The 23,139-nt window shown below is 40.2% G+C and overlaps 3 protein-coding genes across 5 annotated transcripts; 1 reads left to right on the forward strand and 2 right to left on the reverse strand.

The window, feature by feature from the left end:
* Positions 1 to 9: 9 nt before the first annotated feature.
* On the reverse strand, positions 10 to 9,825 carry LOC114564793 (importin-13). Of its 2 annotated transcripts, none has more exons than XM_028592355.1 (22): positions 9,700 to 9,825; positions 9,110 to 9,236; positions 8,350 to 8,475; positions 7,504 to 8,144; positions 7,284 to 7,424; positions 7,041 to 7,182; positions 6,722 to 6,888; positions 6,380 to 6,500; positions 6,030 to 6,177; positions 5,631 to 5,812; positions 5,072 to 5,098; positions 4,812 to 4,946; positions 3,241 to 3,387; positions 2,909 to 2,989; positions 2,536 to 2,673; positions 2,344 to 2,440; positions 2,214 to 2,266; positions 2,071 to 2,137; positions 1,727 to 1,785; positions 1,531 to 1,620; positions 1,130 to 1,311; positions 10 to 480 (listed from the first exon to the last, which is right to left on the reverse strand). In XM_028592355.1, the coding sequence occupies exons 2-22, from the start codon at positions 9,176 to 9,178 to the stop codon at positions 387 to 389; spliced, it is 2,907 nt and encodes a 968-aa protein (XP_028448156.1). In that variant the 5' UTR covers positions 9,179 to 9,236; positions 9,700 to 9,825; the 3' UTR covers positions 10 to 386. The 2 variants fall into 2 exon arrangements, with proteins under 2 accessions (XP_028448156.1, XP_028448157.1); XM_028592356.1 differs by having other exon boundaries at positions 9,394 to 9,825.
* On the forward strand, positions 9,632 to 17,957 carry LOC114564794 (mucin-5AC). The gene is made up of 5 exons (XM_028592357.1): positions 9,632 to 10,038; positions 10,943 to 11,242; positions 13,967 to 14,290; positions 14,385 to 14,551; positions 16,302 to 17,957. Exons 1-5 carry the CDS (start codon positions 9,972 to 9,974, stop codon positions 16,344 to 16,346), a joined length of 903 nt encoding a protein of 300 aa, XP_028448158.1. The 5' UTR covers positions 9,632 to 9,971; the 3' UTR covers positions 16,347 to 17,957.
* Positions 17,958 to 18,025: 68 nt separating this feature from the next.
* On the reverse strand, positions 18,026 to 21,571 carry mgst3a (microsomal glutathione S-transferase 3a). 2 transcript variants are annotated; one of them, XM_028592359.1, is made up of 6 exons: positions 21,473 to 21,571; positions 20,078 to 20,203; positions 19,828 to 19,901; positions 19,638 to 19,695; positions 19,006 to 19,078; positions 18,026 to 18,894 (listed from the first exon to the last, which is right to left on the reverse strand). In XM_028592359.1, exons 2-6 carry the CDS (start codon positions 20,192 to 20,194, stop codon positions 18,770 to 18,772), a joined length of 447 nt encoding a protein of 148 aa, XP_028448160.1. In that variant the 5' UTR covers positions 20,195 to 20,203; positions 21,473 to 21,571; the 3' UTR covers positions 18,026 to 18,769. The 2 variants fall into 2 exon arrangements, with proteins under 2 accessions (XP_028448160.1, XP_028448159.1); XM_028592358.1 differs by lacking the exon at positions 21,473 to 21,571 and adding an exon at positions 20,591 to 20,714.
* Between the last annotated feature and the right edge of the window lie 1,568 nt (positions 21,572 to 23,139).

Below are 23,139 nucleotides of genomic sequence, written 5' to 3' on the forward strand. Positions count from 1 at the left end.
CACACACAGTTTCTCATGCAGCTGCAAAGAATGAACTGTTTATTGGCGTCTTGTCAGTTTGTCAGAAGGAGTGGAGGTTTGGATCCATATCTGGAGATCAGTAAAAGGCCATGTGGCACTTTTTTTTTTTTATCCTGCTTGGGAAGTTGTAAAGGTATTTTATCAAGAACATTGCACAGAGGTCCAGTCATCCTAATAACCACAGTCCACTTAATCTGTGTTTTTGCTTTGGTTCAGTCCAAGTATTACAGTATGGTTTTTTTTGTTGTCTGATGCCACTTGAACAGTCCTATTTGGCGCCGTTTATCATTGAAACAAATTCAGATTCTGGGTTTTCTTTTGTTACTTTCTCTTGAACTTTCTTTTAAACTCCGAGCGCTACCAGCTCAGTAATCTGAGTATCCAGACCCCTGCAGGCCCCGACAGAGCAGAGAAAACTCCTTCACGATTTCTTTAACACGACGTTTGTTGGTTTGCTCCCTGGAAGAAAGGGAAAAAAAGATGTATGAATTTTTGTCGAAAAATGTCACTTTATTGCACTGTATTTTGGTGTCTTTTTGGCACAAATCTGTCATCCAAGTTTATGATTTGTGTTATTTTTTTTTCATGCAGTTCTGTTTTCACTCTACTATTGCACAGAAAATGTGGTTTGCAAAATTATTTAATGCAACTGAGAGACTTCTGCTCTCAATATCCCCCATCATGTTCCTACTGTAATGAAGAGAAATGTGTTTCTGTTGTGTTGACTCATTCATTGTGCGAGAATGTACAGCCAATTTAAAGTGGCCAATTTACCTAATTAACCAAACCTGCATGTCTTTGGACTGTGGGAAGAAGCCGGAGCTCACGGAGTAAACCCATGCTAAGGAGAACATGCAAACTCCACGCAGAAAGGCCCAAGCCGGCCGCTGGCTTCCAACCCAGAATCCCTTTTGCTGTGAGGCGACCCAATGAACTTATGACTCGATAAAGTTTGTCATTTTTCTCTCTTGAATGAGTTTTCTTACAGTATTTTCTTTTGAGACACCTGCATGGAATTTAGTTTTTTTTTTGATGAATGAAGAGTTTTGAGTACATAACACCTTTTGAAACAAAACCAGTTAAGGTGTACCAGGTAGATAATGATCACCTCAGAAGCTGCTGGCTGAAGGTGTGTTTCTGCTCTGTGGAGACCTGGGCAGAGGGGAACCCTGGGGTCTGAAGCGTTTCTTTCAGCCACTGGGACAGCAGAACTGGACAGTGTCTGTTTAGACTCAACAACACCTCCGAGAAGTGATCCGTCAGACTGCGAGGTGACTCGCCCCCAACCGCCTGACACAGAAATAAAAGCATACGCTTCCATTAGAAGACAGTTTGGTGGTTATGGTTTTAAATAAGAATAAACATCAGGGATAAAGTGCATCCACTGGTTAAATAATTAAGTTTACAAAAGAGTGATTGGGCGCTCTCAAAATCAATACGCATAATGACTTCGCACAGGGCACTACTGATAAATATTTCATATCTAGTTGTGTCTGATGACTGGTTCACCTGGAGTACAGTCTCTGTCAGAAGCTTTCCATCTCTGTGCAACACTTCACCAAGCAAGGGCATGTCTTTGCAACGAGGCAACAGCTCTGTCTGCAAGGGACCGGGCAAAAATCACAAGAATCTATGAGCCCATGAGTTGAAATTGAGATTAAAACTAGCTTACAATTAAAACTTGAACATTTCTGCCTCAACTTACAAAGAATAGAGTGGCTGCTTTAACTGTGGGTGTCTCTGGGAACTTCAGTGATAGAATCCCTGGAGAAAACAGAGGATAAAAAGATTTTTTTTCCACACAAAAAAAAACTTCTGAGGGGAAGGGTGTGTCTTGATTTTAAACACAGTAATTTGTAAAGAGAAAAAAAAAGAGCTAAGGCAAATTATAACAGGGGTCAAATTATCCTCTACAATTCATTTGAATCAGTTTTGATACCATTTTTTTTATTTGCTGTTCTTAACATGCAAAAGAAGATCCTATATTAAATATTGAGTCAAATTCGTGAGAATGACCTTTATACAGTACAAGTATGCAGTGATACTCACCGCTGTAAAACAGCCCTTTAACATCCAGCCGGTCAGACAGGAACATATCAGGCTTCCTTTTAAGAATCTAAATGAACACAAAGTGATTAGGTTTTCTGTGTGCTGCAAATGTACATAACAATGGATAAGAATATTCAACCCACCTGAGCATGAAGGTGCATAAATGATTCTGCAATATCAGGATGATCCCGTGGACCTGTAAAATAAATATAAGTTAAGACCAGAAAAACATGTCTAAAAAGTAAATAGGAATTAAGTGCAGGTGTTTATTACCTTGCTGAAATATAGTGAGTGTGGCAGAGGTCAACACCTCAATAAGGTTTTTGATGATAGAGATGTGGTGTTCTTCTCCGGCAAATATGTGAACCATCTTAAAAAAAAAAGAAAGAAAAACATGTTAAAGAGTCTGAATTGCAGTTTGGAGGGATAATGCTTTTATCCACATTTTCATCTGTGGGGGCGTACCTGCCGTGCCAGGTCCAGAGCTGAGGCTTGTGGGAAGGCACTATAGATCTGCCCCAGCATCTCACTCAGCTGAGCCACCATGGGCCCGAAATCATGTAGGAGGGTTCGAACTGATTTCTCAAATACCCCACACACTGCCTGGAGAGGGAAAGGGAGAGAGCTGTGAGTCAGTAAGCGCACACGTAGATAAATCATACAGGCACAGACACACAAGACACACACACACACACACACACACACACACACACACACACACACACACACACACACACACACTCAATCAGGCTTATTCTTCTGTTACAAAGGAGAACCTTTTAAAAAATGGGACGGTGTACACACATATTTATGTAAGCAGTAAAAAAAATACTCTTACCTCTACTACCTCTGAGTCATCAAGCCACTTGCTGAGGATGGTTTGGATCAATGTGAACACTTGCTGTAGCACAACAACAACCTAAAAATAAAATTTGAATATATTTATGAGATATAGCATTTAAAATAAGTATATTTGGTTCAATTTAGCAATTTTGCATGTTCAGAAATTTAGATGCAGAAGGCCCATTCTGAGGGTTGATGAATAAACCACTGTTTGACTGGTGTTTAAGGAAACAGTTACGGTAATTTGATAATATTCAGACATAGTAGCTGGTATGATATATATTTATATATATATATAAACATATATATTTCTATGGCTAAACTCACTGGATTCTGCGTGATCTGTGAGGGAGTGAGTCTTGGGCTAGATGCTCCCTCTGAGCTGTCTGCTTGTCTGTTGATGTCCAGAGTGGTAAAGAGACTGGACAGCATCCCCAGGATGTGGATAATAGACTGTTTGTTAGTAGGATCAGGCTGTAAAGGGAGACAACAAGGATGGGTTTGATATTTAGCCTTGTGATAACAGTCATAATTGAAGTGAAGACATTGTCAAAGGTTACAGCGGTTGTGAGAGCAGAGTGCAATTTATAAGCTGTTAGTGTAAAAGTTGTGTCAAATGCTGCAATCAAAAGTAGCCAGTAGTATCTGAGGCTCTGTCAACAGACATTTCAGACCTCCTTACTGACTGTCACCCTGGATAAGTGTCACTTAGCTCATTAAAATGTATTGTATCTGCACACTGATAACTGTGCACTACATTATGTTGAAGTGAACTGTTTGATTATATTTATAATTGAAGGAATATTTCAATGTACTTATTTTGATCATTACTGCTTACTAGTAGAGTGTTATTAATTATTAATATTTATTTTAAGTATATATCGAATCTACTTACAGTATACTACATTGTATGAGGCCCAACTTTATTGTGAACCTAAACTGATATGCAGGCTGGGACTACAACTACTGTGACATTACTTTCAAAAGATACTGCAACAAACATAAATTTCTTAAAGCAATCAATCAAATATGCCTATAAATAGTGTATGAAAATTAAATTGTACCTTTAAGCTAGAGCCTGACCGATAAAGGATTTTTAAGACCAATATCGATACAAATATTTGGTGATTAAAAATCCGATATGCCGATATATTGGCCGATATATATATATATATATATATATATATATATATATATATATATATATATATATATATATATATTTTTTTAAATCCAGAAACGCATAACAAAACATAAACAGATTTCCCTAAAATTAGTTATTTGTAGTTATTTATGAGACCTCACTAAAATAATATGGTAATGCAGTTTAAAAATAAACTTGTTTGTTTTATTGTCACAACAGAACAGAGGAAAATCAAAAGATATTTAAGTTCTGATAAATAAAATGTATAAAAAGACAAACTTAAGATATGAAACTTAAAGGGTTAAACCCCAGTGTTGCCAACAACGACGTTGTAGAGCGCCCTCTTGTGGACAAACTATACAACGTCAACACTCATAAAATGGTCGAAGGGTGTTTCGTCCTTTTTTATTTTATTTTTTAAATATAAATTTATCGGCCATTATAAATGCCGATACCGATTGTTTGGAAAATGCCTAATATAGGTCGGGCTCTACTTTAAGCTTTTGTAACCATACTTTAATGTAAACTGTTGGGCTTTTTTTTTTTTTTTAAATACCCTAACTTGCAGTAAAATAATATGTTTTTATTTAAATTTAGCAACAACACATAATAAAGTGCTTCTAATGAACTCATTACTTAAAGTATAATATAGTATAATTGCTTTATTCAATTTGTACTTGGGCACAACCACCTCCAGTACAATATATTTATTTATTGGTTTGTGTTTTAATTTGTGGATTTTCTTTGGATGTACCTCCTGCTGGGCCAGTGTATCCAGCTGCTGGACGTGAGGGGTTATAAGAGAGTGAAGTCTGCCCAGAACCTCCTCTACCGGCAGGGCGGACAGGAGGAAACCCAGAGCCTGCATCAACCACATGCACTGGCTGCTCTGCACACAGACACACAGAAACACACACAGCACACATTATACATGATGTCCTCAGAGAGACGCTTGGTGCACTTATGTTCACAGAATAGAGAAGAACTGGTGAATGTTGAAGGCTGTTTACTCACCTTATGGATTTCTTTTACCAGTACATCCTGCAGAGGAACACAAGTGTTAAAGGGAACATTTTCATACTTATTTTGGGTCTCTACTAGAACATGTTTACATGCTTTAAGGTTAAAAAAATACATTATTGTTATCATGCTATCTGTCTGAATGTACTGAATGTACTCTGTCTGAAGCGCTCCGTTTTAGCGCCTGTCTCTTTAAGCCCTCCCTACCGAAAAAGCCTGGTCTGTTCTGATAGGTCAGTGTGTCTGCACCGTTATTGCAACTGGGGAATGACTGTAACAGCACTGTAGGGTCATGTTCTTCTACCTTATATATATTATATACAGTAACATAGTACATCACAACCCTACGGAAGTCCTGACGGCTTGTTTAAAAGCCTCGTTTCTGAATAAGGGCTGTGTGCATTTCTCTGTGGATTGAGCATGTTATTCTTTCACAGTATTTATATAGTACCCAACCTGCTTTATAATCCAAAAAGATTTTTTTACAATATGGGACGTTTAATACAAAGACAGTAATCGCACCAATGTTTAAAAAAAAGGCTGTGTGTCAGACCTGTGACACGGTCAGGATGTCCTGAGCGTAGGGGCCGAGGTCATGTCTACACTCCCTGCAGATCCTCTTTAGAGTGGATACACTGGACACAGACAGTTCTGCCTTCACAAGGCCCTGAAGCACCATTGGTAATATGCCAACCAACATCACGGGGTGATCAGCCAGCCAATCAGCCAGGGATCCTGGCCAACAGGAGTAATGCAGTAAGGGGGTACATGTCATGGATAGTGAGTGTAAATGGGTTTGAGTGCAGACCAGAAGGCAACATTTACATCTATGGCCATAAATAATCCTGGTTGTATTTTGTAAAATTCTGCTTTATTGTAAAACATTAAACAAAACAAAGTCATGAGACTATATTAATAGGGACAAAATAGGAAACAGGTGTCTGTTATGTACCTATTGTGTACATGACGGTGTCAGCCAGCATAACGTTGCTGATGTTGATTCTGGGGATGAGGCCAATAAGACCAGGGATAACGTCAGAGTAGTTCACATCTATAGTCTCAGCTATGGACTGGAAGCCAAATAACAGGGCCTCTGTGTCCTGAAGAGGAGGAAAAAGTATGTTAGGTCAAGAGGGGAAGAGAAAACACAATCAGGAGGTGGTAGGAATACAGAGTTACACACAGTAAGAAAGAGAATCTAGAGAAAAAAAAAATCTGCTTTGTAAAATACTGTGCAGGTAAAACTTTATAAAGATAGTAGATGTACATGGAATGAAAATCAGTGATTAATGATGACATTACCTGCCATACTGCTGACTGTTGGGGGTCCATCAGCTGTTGGCCCAGCCTGTCATAGAGGTTGCTGAGCAGCTCTGCCCCCAGCATTTCATACACATACATCAGAGTGTCGGAAATGTCCACTCTGAAATGCAAAAGAGACGTGGAAACATATTTGGAGAATAGCTACCATCTTAAGCCCCACTGGCTGAAATGTCTCGACAACTATTGGCTGGATTGCCATGAAATGTGGTACAGACATGTATGTTTTGTCCATTCAAATCCAAAGACTTTCTTTCTTGTGAGGAACGAGGTCAAATCCAGTTTTAGAGCTCCTTAAACACCACCTTTAGTTTTGTGTCTTACCTGTAAATTCTGAACTGCTCCTTGTCATCAGAAGACCAGGATGCATACTCCTCCTGGGAGGGATAGTGGGATTTATGTAGTAGCACGTCCACCAGTTGGAAGTAAACCGGCCTGTAGACGTGCAGGTAAACTGCCTGCTTCTCCTCCTCAAATGACAAGATGTCATCCTGAACATGCAGGACAAAAATAGAAAGAAAGCATGGTGATTTAATGCATTAATGCAGTTACATGAGTAGCATATTTAACAGAAAAGAAGAAAAAAAAAAACATCTAATGTAAAAAAATATATATATTTATCTCATTCATTTGTGATTTTTACCTGCAGAGTGTACCAGAAGGTGAGTGTCAGGGAGCTGGTGGTCTCACTGACTGGGTAGTGCCCAGGGATGCCGGTACAAAAAAGAATCATGTTAACCAAAGCCAGATATTCTTGCCAGTGCTCCACCTGTTCCAACAAAACCCTGTCATACACAAACACATTGTTCCAAATTAAGAAATGAAAGCCATTCACTAAGGCCCGGTTATAGGATAGCGGTGTGTGTGTGTGTGTGTGTGTGTGTACCTGGAGTGTGTTTCCCCCATAGCAACAGCAATGCGACAGATACCGTGTGAGGTTTCCATGTCCCCATCCTGAGCTGCTGTCTTCAGCTGGTCATGGAGACCCAGCACCTGAGGCATCAAGTTTACCAGAGCCTCAATGTACCTGCACACACATGTTCTGGTTCACACACCTGGAAATAGACTGTGACCTGAATGAATGTATGATGCAGTGTGCTTATCACCTCTGGCTGTCCGGCTGTGAGATTGCATTGACTATCGTCTCCACAGCCGTGTCGAACAGCTCTGTGTTGGACAGTGCAGTGAAACAGTCCTGGACCAGTTCATGACTCTCCCCTAACGGCACATCCAGCCCCACCCAGCTGGACAGGCAGCGGAGCACCTTCTCTTTCACCTGGATCGAGGAGTCCTGGCTTTGGAGCAGCTGACGCAGCATGGGACACACCACGGCCCACTCCCCAGCCAGGGCCTCCCTCAGCAGGCAACGACGAGCGTGAGCCAGCCGGCTGCTCTGGAACTCCTCTGGAAGTACAGTGAGAAGCTCCAGCAGTGCGAGGCAGTGTGCGTGAGGGTCCTGGGTGGCCTCTGCACCAGAGCCGCCTTCAGAGTCAGGCTTCTGCGGTTGGAAGGCCCTCACCATGTCTGCCACCGGCTGGGACCAAGCCTGTGGAATCAAGTTAAGAGCCATAGAAGCCAGGGCTACACACAGCCTGGTTAGCACCAGTTTGGGCCCAGAGGAGAAGTGTAGGATGTGGGAGAGGAGCTGCATCTTTAGGCTCTCATGCCGGTCTGTGGGGAGGTCGCTCCAGTGACGGGAGATCTTGGTGTGGAGGGTGCTGGCGCCAAAAAACTGAACTTCAGGGAGCTGCAAAGCGACAGACTCACATTATGGAGATACTGTAACAGATGCTGTCGACATATACACAATATTTATGTTTTGCAGCTCTAATCAGCTCTGACATCCAACCAGTCTTTCTTAACTGCATTATGCCTCATGTTCTTGCATACTGCAATAGTTGCAAATGTTGACGGTGCAGTTGTAAAGATGTCTGAGCAGAAGCACAACAGACCTTGTCAGGGCCAAGCAGGGCCCAGCAGAACTGCCATGCCTGTGCAGAGGCCTGGGCTTTGGTCAGCCATTTCTGGGCCACATTCTTATGCTCCATGTCTGGGTCAAAGTACAGCTGGTAGAGAGCCTGGAGGAGGAGAGAAGAACCAATACAAAAGGGAACACTTGAACAAAATGTAATTTGGTCATAACTGGTAAGGATAGTACTGATGATGCGGCATATTTGGTAAAAATCACAATAACAATCAGTACCCCTTATATTTCCTGACTGAGGTGGTATAGTATAATGACAATAAATGCATCTTGTGTAACAGGTTGTTAATTGAATTGTTGAGTTGCACAGACAACAAGCATGAATAATAATGCATGCTGAATGTCTAATTGCTTGAATAGAGTAAAATAAACAGATGTTGTTATAGCAACTAATCCAAGGCACATGGTGTAAGTTATTATTAGGACAGCATATGCTTATAGCTGGTATCATGTTACAAAATGTCCAGTTTGTCCAATCTCCCTGTGTTGAACGACAATTAAACAACCCCCATTTTCTATTTGACCAACTTTGTTTTAGCCTATTACTTGAGTTATTCTATCAAATAAGATATCCATCTATGAGATGATGCTGCAGCTCCTCTTTTTGACAAACATATGTATTCAAATTAGCTTTCGTGTTCTGAATGGTGTTACAGAAGCTCCATCTGTGGACATAGCTCAATAAACAATCATCCAGTGAAGTGGCTGATTATTGACGAGTAACTTACCGCCTCCACATTCTCCATCGTTAACTCCAACTCCGCCGGGCTGACTCCCGGATTGGCTGGAGGCTCCATCTGGCACAACGTAAAGGTGTCTCCCCGTTGTCGTTGAAAATCCCTCAGAAATTAAAGCCTGATCGACAAAAAAAAATAAATAAAAAAAAGTTATTAAAACGAGACACTGTCCTCTAAAGTGTGTCAAAGCACGCTGACAGAGGACGCAGCGGGTCATTCAGCTGTCCATACAGTACACATGTGGGCAGTGCGCTCAGGCATGACGACACACTGACCTCTGTGGGGGCTGAAAAGTTGTTCTCACATTACCACCTGCCAACACTGACACCTATTCACCTATCACCGTTAATGTCTAGAAACTACCATTGCCGCCAAGCCTATACAGTAAACATGAATACAGTAACAGTTGCTACAGCTATAACAGGCGCTACAACAGGCGCAAACAGCGTCTCTGACGCACTGACATCTGATTGGAGCAGCGGAGCAACAGCGACTGCAAACTGTCGGAGGAATAGATGCAGAGGTGAGTGACACTGGCAGGAAAAAGAAAGAGCTGTAGGCTAGAGTAGCCTAAAACATACATTTTCAGTGAAATCGGTGACGCGTTTTGCTCTTTAGGATAAAGCACGTGCAGCCTTTTCTGCTCCCACCGCCGCCCGCATATGCAGCCTGCCGTGCAGCTCCACCCCTGCCTCTCTTCTGCCCGACTCCCTCAGGATATTTTTAGCGCTGATGATGTGCCCTGTCAAATCACGTAACGGAAACAACCTCAGAGCTAAAGAAGCAGAGCCGCTGTGGAGAGCCCGCTCTGCTCCGTTTTTATTGTGATCTGCAGGGGAAGGCCGCGAAGGAGATGACATCTGAAATAAATTTGGCGTTTTGCGTGTTGGTGGTGCTTACCGGCTCTTTGCAGACAAGAGGTAAGGTGGCATCCTTGGTGTGTGTGTGTGTGTGTGTGTGTGTGTGTGTGTGTGTGTGTGTGTGTGTGTGTGTGTGTGTGTCTTTGTGTTCTATGTGGACGGATTTCACATCCTGCTGACGCGAGTTGGAGCCGTCGATTCCTCACATGATGATCTCCACAGCCTACTGATCTTATAGAAAGTTCACGCAGAGCAGCAGGCTGCATTTTATCATTATGTCCAGTTATTTTTATTAACTTCTTAATAGTCCGCTTAGCACCTCAGCAGATCATTTTGATTTCCTTTGTTCAAGAAGGTGGGCGTTTCTTGGTAACTCTTTTTTTTTTTTACTATGATTTGTGTCCACCAGGCTCCTATTTATTTATTTATTTATTTATTTATTTGAAGTTTTAATATAGGCCTACTTAATTTCTGACTTCTCGTTGTATTTCATGTTTTAATTAACAAAATGTAATGCAGGACAGCACCGAAATATATAAGTCAAACACATGATTAAGAATTAAAATTGCTAACACTGCTAAGGAAGACTGACGTGTTAGCCAATTAAATGATTAGTCAAATACAGAAATCAACTATTTTGATAATAGATTAATTGGATGAATCATTTGCAAGCAAAAAAAAAATAAATCCCAAATCTCTGGTTCCAGCTTCTACAATATGAGAGTTTGCTGATTTCTCTGGACTTTTATGATAGCATACGCAATAGTAGGCAAATCATCATTTTGAGTACTTTTTTCAGGTTCCCTGGTTCCAACTCATCACATGTGAATCATTTCAGTTATTTTTGTCTTCTATTCTAGTATCTTTTGGTTTTGGACTGTTGGTCGGACTAAAAGACAAAAAAAAAATGTTATAGATGAATACATTTTCATCACTTTAGTATGATTTATCTTTTATTTCATAGGTCAGAGCAGTGCTTTGCTTCCTGTCCTCACCCTGACTGCCCTCCCGAGTCATGCTGGAAGCTCAGCATCTCCTGACTTGACAGAGGATCCTGGGAATGAGGTCTCGCAGCAGACACATAATCCCGCAGGCGGGGATGAAACCTCAACCCAAACCACCACCATTACCAAGACAGAAGGGATTGTCCTTTCAGAGACTGCGACAACAAATGCAGTCTATACAACACACTTGTTGACCGCAAGCTCTGCAGTGGCTACATCTGAACACACGAATGTACCTGTCGTCATGACTTCACTTTCAGGTAACCAGAAAACCTGCATTCACTGTGTTTGTGCTTCTTTCTATAGGCTTTTAATAATAATAATTTATACTAATAATTTATACTGTTTATTGATCCCTAATGGGCAAATTACAATGTACACTCTGTTTGTTAGAAATCACTACACACAGGCCTGAAATACACACAGACATGCTCAGGACCTATTTATGCACATATGGAGAGATGTCACAGTGAGTGAGTTTTAACTTGGAAACATAGAAATTCTGGTCATCGTTTAGTCCATAATTCTATAATTGTGCATCTATAATTTTCCAGTCCAGTCTGTCTACTTTGTCCAGATTCTTAAAATAAATCATCCCACACATTAAAAGCTGCTTGTTTGCAAACACAGAATCAGCTCCACTGCCAGCAGCGTTCCAGGAACATATTCCTCCTGACCCCCACATGACTGCATTGAGATTGAGAATGTGTGTCGCAACCTCATGTTAGAGCTTCCCTTTTATAGATCAGATAAATATAACCCTCTCCAATGATGCCGTGTTGCCTCTTTGAACAGCCCATAAACAACAAAGATTATGACATATCACCATCCAGATCACACCCTTGCCCCCTTTTTAGCTGTTGTCACCACTTCCCTGTAGAGTAATGTGTAAGTTGTCACTTGGCAAAAGCTGCTGTTGGGAGTTTCTCACTTCAAAAGCTAAACATTACATCGTCTATATCGACGACGTTCCACTTCCGGGATTGCTTCTTTGTGTTGTAATTTTAAACTCCGGTGGATTTATGAGGACTATGGTTAACTGCTCCTCAGATCTCTGCAGGGTAAATCCAGACAGCTAGCTAGACTATCGCTCCAATCTGAGTTTTCTTTTGCACGACTAAAACAATCTTTGATCGTACACGTTCGACCAAAACAAGTTCCTTCCAGAGGCTATTTTGCAGCAGCACCGTGGCTCTCTCCGGCGCTTAGCACCGCCCAAGATGATTTTGATTGGTTTAAAGAAATGCCAATAAACCAGAGCACGTTTTTCTCCAATCCCAGAATGCTGTGTGGACTAGCCAGACCCTCCTCCACAGCGCTGGGGAGGAAGGTCTGGCAATGCGAGATTATTACATCACTAATTACTTTCATGGCTTTGTGACTTAATGCAGAATATGCACAAGGATAATACTATTATGGTCTCTGACTCTCAGCTTATAAACAATTTTTTTACCATTATCTTTTGCCCACAGGAGAACTAATGACTGTCTGCCCTTTCACTATATCCTACATGTAAACAGTAGTCTGACTGTAATTATACAGCGTACAAAGTTCCTTGAACACGCCCCTTTCCCAGCCCCCTCCCCAGCTGTCAGCATGAACTGTCAAACGAAATGTAAACAGCCACATGTCCTTAAGGTGGAGTAAGAATATACTCATGTTGAAAGAGGGGAAATACAGTAAGCTTGGTGTGTTTATCTTATATTCAGCAGTTTCACAGAGAAAATAAAAGCATTGTCAAAATAATAAAGCAGTGACTGAAATAAATAAAATCGAAACTCCTGTACATTATAATGCAACAGAACAGTTCTATAACAAATGCTGGCTTTGTAAAAACCTTTAACTGTATTCACTATGACTGCAACTAACCTTTTTTTTAATTATTGATTAATCCACTCATTATTTTCTCAGTTATATGGTTCATCAATTGGTCTGTTCAATGTACCCATACTTGCGTTTTCAGATGTCTTGTTTTGTCAGTTTACTGTTAAAAAACAGGAAATATTCACATTCGACAAGCTAGAACCAGCAAACTATTACCAGTTTTGCTTGAAAAACATCTCAAACAATTTATCGTTTATCAAAATTGTTACCATAACATTTTCTGTGGATGAATTTTATCTCGTTTTGGATTTTCTAATGTTAAATCAATCAACACCACAATCCTTTAATGTATGTCTTAGTTCCCCTGTAACATAGGAGCCATTCATAAAGTGCCGCGCTTAGCAGTGGCAGGAAATACCACCCATAGGAGATTTTCTGACCTTAACGTTACGGAAGCAGGTTTTACACACGTCGCTGTGAACGTTGTGAAACTCCCATCATAATTACTACAGCCACTAGAGGACGGTGCCTAATAATAAACGTAAATATGTGTTGTATTGTTGCTTGTATAAACTAGTCTCGCTTTGCCGAACCTACCTCCACAGTGCTGCGGAGGAGGGTCTGGGAGCTGTCTCAATTTACCCTGCAGAGATCTGAGGAGCAGTTAACCATAGAGCCCTGATAAATTGAAGTTTAAAATTCCAACAGAAGTGGAACGTCGTGGATATAGACTGGCATTAACAGACTTAGGAAGGACAGACAGACTTAAAGCTGAGAGTTTGGCACATTGTCGCCCTCACCACATTTATGTGGATACCTGTTGTTTATCTGAATCAGCCATTTCAAAACTGGAAAGATGCAGTAGTGGGCAAGTGTGACATCCACCACCACCATTAGAATGCTGTTATTTGATGCATGAACATACAAACAGTGTGTAAAACAGGTAACATTGTGCTTAACAGGCTTTCTTGGCATTGTCATGTAAGATAGGGGGGACATGACAACATAAACATTACATATAGCAGCTTTAATGTCAGTGGGAGGGATCCATTATCATGAGCAAGTTGATGTAGAGTTACCTCTGGCTGCAGTGTGTATAGTTTGTTTCCTTTGAAGAATTCTCTGTACTGTTTTGAATTGATGCAGCATTGCCTTCACAGCCCCACTTTCAGCTGCCACAGATAGCCTTTCTTCTGCGCCGACTGTACAGAGCACCACACCTCCGCAGCACATCGCAACCACAGATGGCAGAGCCACTCTGACCACAGATCCCTTCACAACCTTTTCATCTCAGTCAGCCCACACAGTGCAGGATACAAGCTCCACAGCCCACGCCTCCACCATCCAGCCACAGTCTGAATCACTAACCACAGCCACCGCACAGCCGACAACCACAGGACGCCCTTTGACCTCAGCTCCACGCCGGGATCCTGCTGGGCCAACGCACCGGGAGGTCCCATCTGAGCTTAATGTTGGAGATGACGGTACGGTGATGAGTGTATTGTATTGTACTTCATTGTTTCATTCTAAAAACATGTTCAGTGTTTTATTATGATTATCCATTTTTGTGTCATTTAGAACTCAAGGGGCCCCGCTACCGCTTAAGCTCCCCTTTAGACCCCCTGCTGGCTGGTCTGCTGTCAGTGTTCATCGTCACCACTGCTATCGTCTTCGTCATCCTCTTCCTCAAGTTCCGCCAGCGAACAAATCACCCAGAGTTCCATCGGCTGCAGGATCTACCCATGGTAAGATACATATGTCAATTACAATGCAGTAAGGTTGTGACTAAAGGGGCTGTCCAGTGATTGTTTTTGTCCAGTTTACTCAGCCTGTGAAAACAGTTGTATAATCTCTGGTGTGGCTCTAATGGCAAGCTCCCACTATAGGACTTTAGACCTGATTATCGACTCGCCAATAGTTTTTAGAGCTCCCCGACAAAAGCCCCAGATCAGAGGCAAATCGGCATTGGCTTGGCGCTCGGGTGTCGGCAGTCAAGGGCGATGTGTACCGTTCAAAAACGCAAGACGAGAGGCTCGCCAGTCCCTCACAGACACATTTCAGATATCAACATGCTCATTATCTGGAGCTGTCAGGGACTCTGCCAGGGAGCTACTACCAGTAAGAGCGCAAGATACAGGCTGAGGGGAAATAAGGGGGAGGGGTCACCTGTAACTTGCCTGGAACTTGCTTGAAACTTTACTGTATGTGTTGCAGACAACACAGACCAAAGTTGCTGTTGCACCAAGAAAAAAACAGTCTAAAACAGTTAAGACCTGTGGAAACAGGTTATTTTGTGAACAGGTGTGCCCTTCTTTTCTTTTACTTCTTTGTTATATTGCTGCAAATCAGCCACCAACAACTTGAAGTGCATGTTTTTGGCATAGGCTACATCCAAAAAAATCATGTCATGCCTTGTGTCACTTTTCGCATGTTTTTGAGACAAAATGTTGTTTGGAACCTACACACTGGGTTTCCTTCTAGGGAAAGATCTCGTAGTGTGTGAGCCCCTGTCGCTGGTCAGTCAAGTAGTGTGAAAACAAGACAGCAATTTGTGTAGTGTAACTTTGGAAGTCTTGAAGAAGCAGTGTGTAGGATTTAGTGGCATCTAGCGGTAAGGTTGCAGATTGCAACCAACTAAATACCCTTTCCCTCAGCCCTCCCTTTCCAAACGTGTAGTAGAACCTACGGTGGCCTTTAGATAATGTAAAAACCTGAAAGGCCCTCTGGACAGCCAGTGTTGTCTGTCCTGGGCTACTGTAGAAACATGGCGGTGCAATATATAATAATCAATATTATGTTACATTTCCCCCCTAAATTTCACACACTTCTCCTTTCAGTTGAGGAAAATAACCCCTGATGATGTCATCAGGGATATCTCAGTTTAGGCTTTAGAGTTCAGATTTTTAACAGAAAGCATATGTTACGAACTGGGGGTGTAAAGTTTGAAACAAACGTTTAGCAGGGCCACGTTCAGCCCAGACAAAACGTAGCAACACGCTTTTTTAAACTGAAACAGGGGTGTGTTGAACACCTTGTCGAGTCTGCAAGCGCTATGCCTTTTTATCACGAGTTTACATACAAGTCTCTGCTGATTGGGTATCACCTGTGACACAGCCAAAAAAAAAACACACCCACCAAACGAGAGAAAACATATCTCAAAGCCGTTGCACACCGTTCCAAGGAAACATGTCGTTCAACACAGAAACCGTAGCAAATCGTTGCGCACCATTTTGAGATTAAATGTGCCCCAGGCAAGGAGGGTTGAAGGAACTACACTATCCAGGTGTTGTATGGTAAATGTAGGATCTAGTGGTTTTGGAGGTTGACCCATACTATAAATTAAAAGTCAGGATATTGCAGCCTCTGCGGCACCATTTTCTTTCCATCTCTATAACTCCTTATACAGAACCCCTTGTAATCCTGTAAAAGCATTTTCATATTTGCAAACTCTTTCTTAACAACTTGTCTAAATCTGGTTTTAATCATCTTCTCCAGGATGATTTGATGGAGGACACGCCACTCTCCAGATACACCTACTAACGGAAGCATCCTGTCACCCCCTCCCACTACTTAAAGAACAGAAGCCAAGCAGACACCAAAGGAAGACCAGTGTGGATCTGAAGAAAAGCCTTTGCCTGGATGCAGCTGCATCTCTGCAGACGAGTTTTGGGTCAGTGATCATAAATATGTATCTGCGGTTCCATGAGACGGATCCATAAAGTCTCTTAATTAGGAGGTTTCAGAACTACCTTTTTCCACATTCCCGGAGATTTTCAGTCCAGTGGAAACTCTTTGAGTAAATAGTGCCTCTGCACCATGGATTTATTATATTGAGCTGCACAAAAACACAACGATTCTTAGTTTCAGGTGATTATGCACTAATGAAAACATAATAATGAATATTATATTACATGTCCCTCCTAAATTCGACACACTTCTCCTTTAAGTCGAGGAAGATAACCCTGATGTCATCAGGGTTATCTCAGTTTAGGCTTTAGAGTTTTAACAGAAAGCAAATGTTACAAACTGGGGGTGTAAAGTTTGAAACAAACGTTTAGCAGGGCCACGTTCAGCCCGAACAAAACGTAGCACGTTTAAAAAAGAAAACTGAAACAGGGGTGCGTTGAACACCCTGTTGTGTGTGCAAGCGCTCTGCCTTTTTATTACGAGTTTACATTCAAGTGTATATTACGAGTTCTGCCCCATGGACATATTATATTGAGCTGCACCTCTGACTGACTCCCTATGTATGCACAGCACTTTAATGTGGCGTGAATGGCCGCATTGCCCCCTAGGGGACATCTGAGGTAATGTGGATCAAGGTTGCATGAAGTCCTCTGATGTAATGTGTAATGTAATTAACAACCTCAGGTTATCCAGTGAGAAATAAAGAGAGTGAGAGAGAAATGGGAGTGTTGCCATGCCTAAAATGATTAAGGAATATAAATTACGATCCCGCTGACCAAATATAAGTGAAGTGCACTTTCAAACTAAATTGCCAGGTTGCAATTGTTTGTCTTAAAACTGAGGTCTTGCAGAAAATCTACACAAAAATCAGAAGTGACTTTACAATTGAAAAGCCATATCTTACACACAAAATAGCATTCACTTATTCAAATTTACCAAGTCACCCCAAATTATATACAGAAAATATTAATTGTTGCAGCCTGTTAATGTGCAGTTACACATGTTATTGAACTTTTATCATTATGGTCTGATGCTGGTATATAAAACTAGAATAAGGTTATGCAGTTTTCAATGACAAATGTTAACTCCACCAAAGCACACAGAGAAGAGACCTCGCTACACTAAACACTTTAATATGAGCTGTATAAATGTGTTGTAAAATACATATTTATAAAGATTGTATTTGTTTCTGCACAAGGTAGTTGTTCAAATGCTTTACGTGGAGACTGAGAAGAGGCAAAACAGAGTTTCCAAGTTGAGATTGTTGTTACTTGTATTAGCTGGAGTATCCTGCAAATGTGCTGGAACTTAGCTGTTGTATCACAGTTTGTACCTAGTGTGCTTAACATTAAAAACAAATACACTATAAATGTATGTAAATGTAAATGTATGCCATTGAAATGTAGACTCTAAGAATGTATTGATATTAGGATTTCCTGTTTGATAATAAAACAGAAACCACAATACTGTTGCATACTGTACAAGAGCTTACAGCTATAGCATGTGGGTGAGTTCTAAAGCATTATGCTGTGTCATTGTAACCAGTGTGGCATTTTATTTAGCAGTTGGATTTGAGGCCAACACCTCTGCAGAGATATAAATCCACCCACCAAATCAATTAATGTGGACTTTGAACAATTACTCAGCTTAACAAAAAGAAAGCCCCTCCCTTAAACACACACCAATGTTAACAAAACCTCACATTTATTCAATACCCATTCAACTCTCAACAAAAAAAGCACAAGATAATTTATAACCAATGTATATTTAATATTGTCAGTATGACTAGTCGAAACCCTGTTTTTTACTATGAGAAACATCTAAAAAATATCTATATAAAAAGATAATTATAATCACTTTACTGGACAACAGCAATATTTTTGACTAGCCATGTTAAGTTATTCATTAATGTGCAAAATTTGATTTTTTCAGCTAAGCAAATACAAAGTCCATCAAACATTTTTTATAACACTACCTTCATTTTTCTATTGCAAAAAATATGAAAGATATTTCATGTCAAGTGGCCAGCTAATTTCAAATTTCCAAATCAGGGTGCAGTTGAAAATGCTATCAAGACAAACTGACAGATCTTGTGTGTTGTGGGTGTGCCGACCAGTATAAGTCATAAATGAGGAATTTCTCTTTCTGGAGAACAGTTACATTGGTCAGAGGTTACACATGTTGTAATGTATATGGGTTATGAAGAGTGGCTTTTATTATAAGGTGAATGACTGAGTGAGTCCATCCTGAAGACTTCGTCCCTACTAGTAACAGTTTCAACCAGAGAAGGGGTTCTGTGGTCCCTTCCAACCAAGCAGGGTGCAGCCGCAGCAGGCGGTGGACAGCATCAACCCGAGAAAAGCCACATTCCCAAACGCTCCCCACCTTCGTTTTTTAGGATCTAAATGAAATTAGTGGTATTAATAATAATAATAATATCACCTTCCCACCCTGCTTTATGTTATAAAAGCAGAAAAAAAAAAAAAACATTGACTGCCCAACATTTTCTTACCTCCTGTGGAGTACCCATGTGCATACACCTCTCTGCTTACAATCCATACAGCTCCAAGTCCACTGGCAAGACGCTGTGGTAACCAGACACACACACACAAGCAAATGTAACACACTCATTTATTATGACAGGATTCTATAAGAAGAGTATACATTCTTCCAGATTCCTTACATATCCTATCAGTTAAAAAATGATGTGTTTTAATTGCTAAAGATTGTATATGCATACTAGGGCTGCCACCTCTTAGTCGATTAGTCGACTAATCGGTCGTTTTGGTCTAAGTCGACTAAGATTTCTTTAGTCGATTAGTCATTTTTTATGCTTATTCATGCTTAATTACTTATTTCCAAGAAACTTCTGAGCACATTTATGGTAAACACAAGATTTAAAGTGGTGCTTCTGCAGGATTAATTGTGGAGAAACTCAGTTTTACAGATGGTTAATTAACTACATTTATATTGTGCTTTTCTAGTCTTAACCACCTCTCAAAGCGCACAGCTCTGTCAATTAAATCAACTAATCGATTAGTCGACAAAATCGTATAAGTGTTAGTCAACTAAGAATTTCTTAAGTCGAGGACAGCCCTAATGCATACAGTATGTGTTGGCGCTACAGCAGTATAATAAACTTACAGGAGCATGCGCACCACCAACTGCCAGGCTGAAAAGAAAGGCGGGGTAGAACTCCAGGCTGGTGAGAGGTGATCACAGCATGTTAACTTTCACCTCTTTTCCCATTGCTACCATGAATCATGAAAGTATGGTGCAATATCAGTCTAGTGGGTGCAAAAGTGGCACTGCTCATATTTCTGCTCATACGCACGTGTTTTGGTGTGCACGCTGGATGCAGTTGAAAATGTTTCCAGTTTCTGGGTCGTCACTGTACATCTGGGGATACTGCAAGGCAAGACAAGTTTATTTTTATAGGCAATTAAAAGTGCTTTACACGAGCCACAAAAAGACACTGCCCAAGCATGAAGCTAAACTTGTTGTGGTGCTGTTTGAATGGGTGGGTGCAGCTCTCAAACAATATAAATGGGAAAGCGTGGACTATATCCTGCTATTTTGCTCACCTGTACATTGTACTTCTTGCGGGCTTTGCCAACTTTAATGGCCAGATGTCCAATCATCACCATACTGGCAACGCCAGTCAACACCACATATCCATATTCTTTGGAAAGCACAACCATCCTGGCAAACTTGAAAGAGGAAACATAAGCCGGATGAGATTCCGAATTTCAAATAAAAAAGTGCATATATATTGTGTTAGTGTTTCAGCTTTTGAAAAATGTTGATAGTAATACCTCTTACATTTTTATTTTAGCCTAACTTTTTTCATTTTTGTTCTAGTTAAGAAAATAGATGAGTTATTTTCGGGCACAAAATGCCTCCTTGCCCTTTTTTATCAAACAAATGCTTTATAAATCTGTCAAAACAGGAGAAATCAGGCTGTAAAACCAAGCGTAGAGCAAGGACGCCTTACAAAGGAAAGGTCAAACGAGGAACCACACCAGCGACGCCATTAATGTTAGACCAACAAGTTTAAGAAAGCACAAGAAAATCACTAACAAAATATATGCGTTTACCTTAAAGATGTAGTGTACGAGGTTGACAGCTGTAACGCTCTGATGAAAACACAGTGACTGACTAACCGACCCCACTGAAGTTTCCTGCTCAAATGTATCCGTGTGCGTAGAGGCTTACGTAACACACACACACACACAGTGAGGGCGTGGTAGTCGCCTGTACTACTGTACTACAGAATGTCTGTATTTTGGGAAATTATTTGCTCGATACCTTTTATAGCTAATGTCCATCCATCCATCTTGGATGGATGGACATTATAATGCATTGACATATATAAAAATGCGTACGCGCGTTACCTTGGTAACCAACAACAATGTCGCTTATCGTCTGAAAAGACCTTTCATAATAATAAATAATAATACATTTTATTTAAAGGTGCCTTTCTCGGCACTCAAGGACACCGTGCAGGGATACATAAGTTATTTAAAAGCAGCAAAAAAATATAAATATAAATAAAAATAAAAAATGTGTAGTGATATAGCGATAGCTAGCTAGGATAGCTAGCTAGCTAGCGTTAATCACAACATATTACGGACTCAAGTGAGCTAACATTGTTGCTTTTATATAAAAGATCAAGTAAAGATGGAAATATGAAAGTTATTCGTTTGTCACATTCCAATTTAAATACATTTGTATCAATTGATGTTCACAATAAAATAGCCCTTCTGGGCTCACTGTTTACCGGGCGGTTGCCGGTTAACGTTAGCCTTCACTAGCAGCTGAGCTAGCACAGACTAACTACAGTATTTATTTTGCTTAAAGCTAACGAAAGGCACACAATAACACAAATAAACCCACAGATCGAGACAGCAGTAAAAGAGCAATTCCAGTTTTCTACGAGGTAAAATTGCTGTTGTTGTGTGTACAGATGAACGGCTTACCTCCTGGCACCAGTTATCAGTTAGTCTAACGTTTTTTTTTTCTCAGATGAGAAGGGATACTTAACTGTGCAAAAAATTCGAATCATAGCGGTTGTTATATCATGGCTATGAACCAATCAGATTGTTTGATTTTAGCTTTATAAGTAACTGTGTGAATGTGATCAGGGACAGAGCCATGTCTTTCTCTATCACTCTGATCAGGGCGTTCCTGCAAAACAGAGGCTGCCTCTCCTTCCCTGAATAAATAAAGGTTAAATAAAAAAAAAAAAATAGAAATATTTACTTTTTAAATCCACTAGAGCTTTAGTTGCTAGTTACTATATATATATATATATATATATATACAAAGATTTTACACACACAACATTATCAAAAGAACAAGATTAAACACCCAATATATAAAACTGTTTAAATTAGGTCCACCTTCTGCAGCTATGCAACTCTCACATAAATGCAATAATAATAATAATAATAATAAGAAGAAGAAGAAGAAGAAGAAGAAGAAGAAGAAGAAGAAGAAGAAGAAGAAGAAGAAGAAGAAGAAGAAGAAGAAGAAGAAGAAGAATACAATTATTTAATAGCCTATATAATTGTATACAACTTACAGGGGCATTTGTCTGCATTATGAGTACTTTTGCTGGTACTAAAAGTACATTTTAAGTATCAAAACAAGTAGTAGTAGTACAATACTACTATTTACTACTACTAAAATCTAAAATTGCTGCTGCAAATTTGAATGTATTATATGGATTTATCTCTATTCTTCGCTATTATTGCAAATAGTTTTACCTCATCAGGTTTTACACATTCATTCAGATGAATTTAGGGGGTGATAACTGTCAACTCACAGACTTCCAACACCTGTGACAAGGGGGTTACAACACTGCTTAATTTTTAGACCATCTTCATCTCTACATCAGAGGGGCACCGATGAAAGGGTGGGTATCGTTTGGAGTTTTAGGATTCCGATGCTGAACCGGTACTTTTTAAATGATTCCAATTCCTAAACCAATTCTTGAAAAACTGAAAAATGACATCAAAGAAAGGCTCTTTTTTTTCTTCTTTTTTATTGAAAATTATTTAAATTTAACAATATATTAATATTTAAAGTAGGCCTACTTAAATATGTAATAAGAAAGAGAGAGTGTGATATTTTTAGGTCCGCTTCGGAGTGACAGAGGGAAAATATTTCAGTCAACACATTAAGTGCAACCGAAATGAGGAACCAAAATTTGCGTTTTAATCCTTTCCAATTCCTACTGGTTGCGTAGGAACTGTTGTGGAAAATCTCTTTGGTGTTCGGTGATAAAGCTGGAAAATAAGTTTGTCTGACACGCTGGGGTTCTCTAAGTTATTTTCTTTATTCTTTTGCAAAAGTAGAGCTGAGCTTTGAGACTTTCTGTGGAAGGCTTCCTCTAGTTGCGGAAAACATACTCAGCCCTCGGCTTCATGTAGAGTGTGCATGAGGGAGACAGAGGGGGCCGCATAGGCTTGCATGACAGATACAGGAGAAGCTATGATCACTTTTTTAGAATAATAGAGTACTATACTAAATCCTTATAACTGACATATTATATTATATAGAAAACAGAGTAAATATTGTATAGTATAAAGTTAATATGTATAAAATGATGAGAATATAAAAAACATGGAGTAATGGATAAATT

Source organism: Perca flavescens, chromosome 12 (genome assembly GCF_004354835.1).
Source record: "Perca flavescens isolate YP-PL-M2 chromosome 12, PFLA_1.0, whole genome shotgun sequence".
NCBI classification, from domain to species: Eukaryota; Metazoa; Chordata; class Actinopteri; order Perciformes; family Percidae; genus Perca; species Perca flavescens.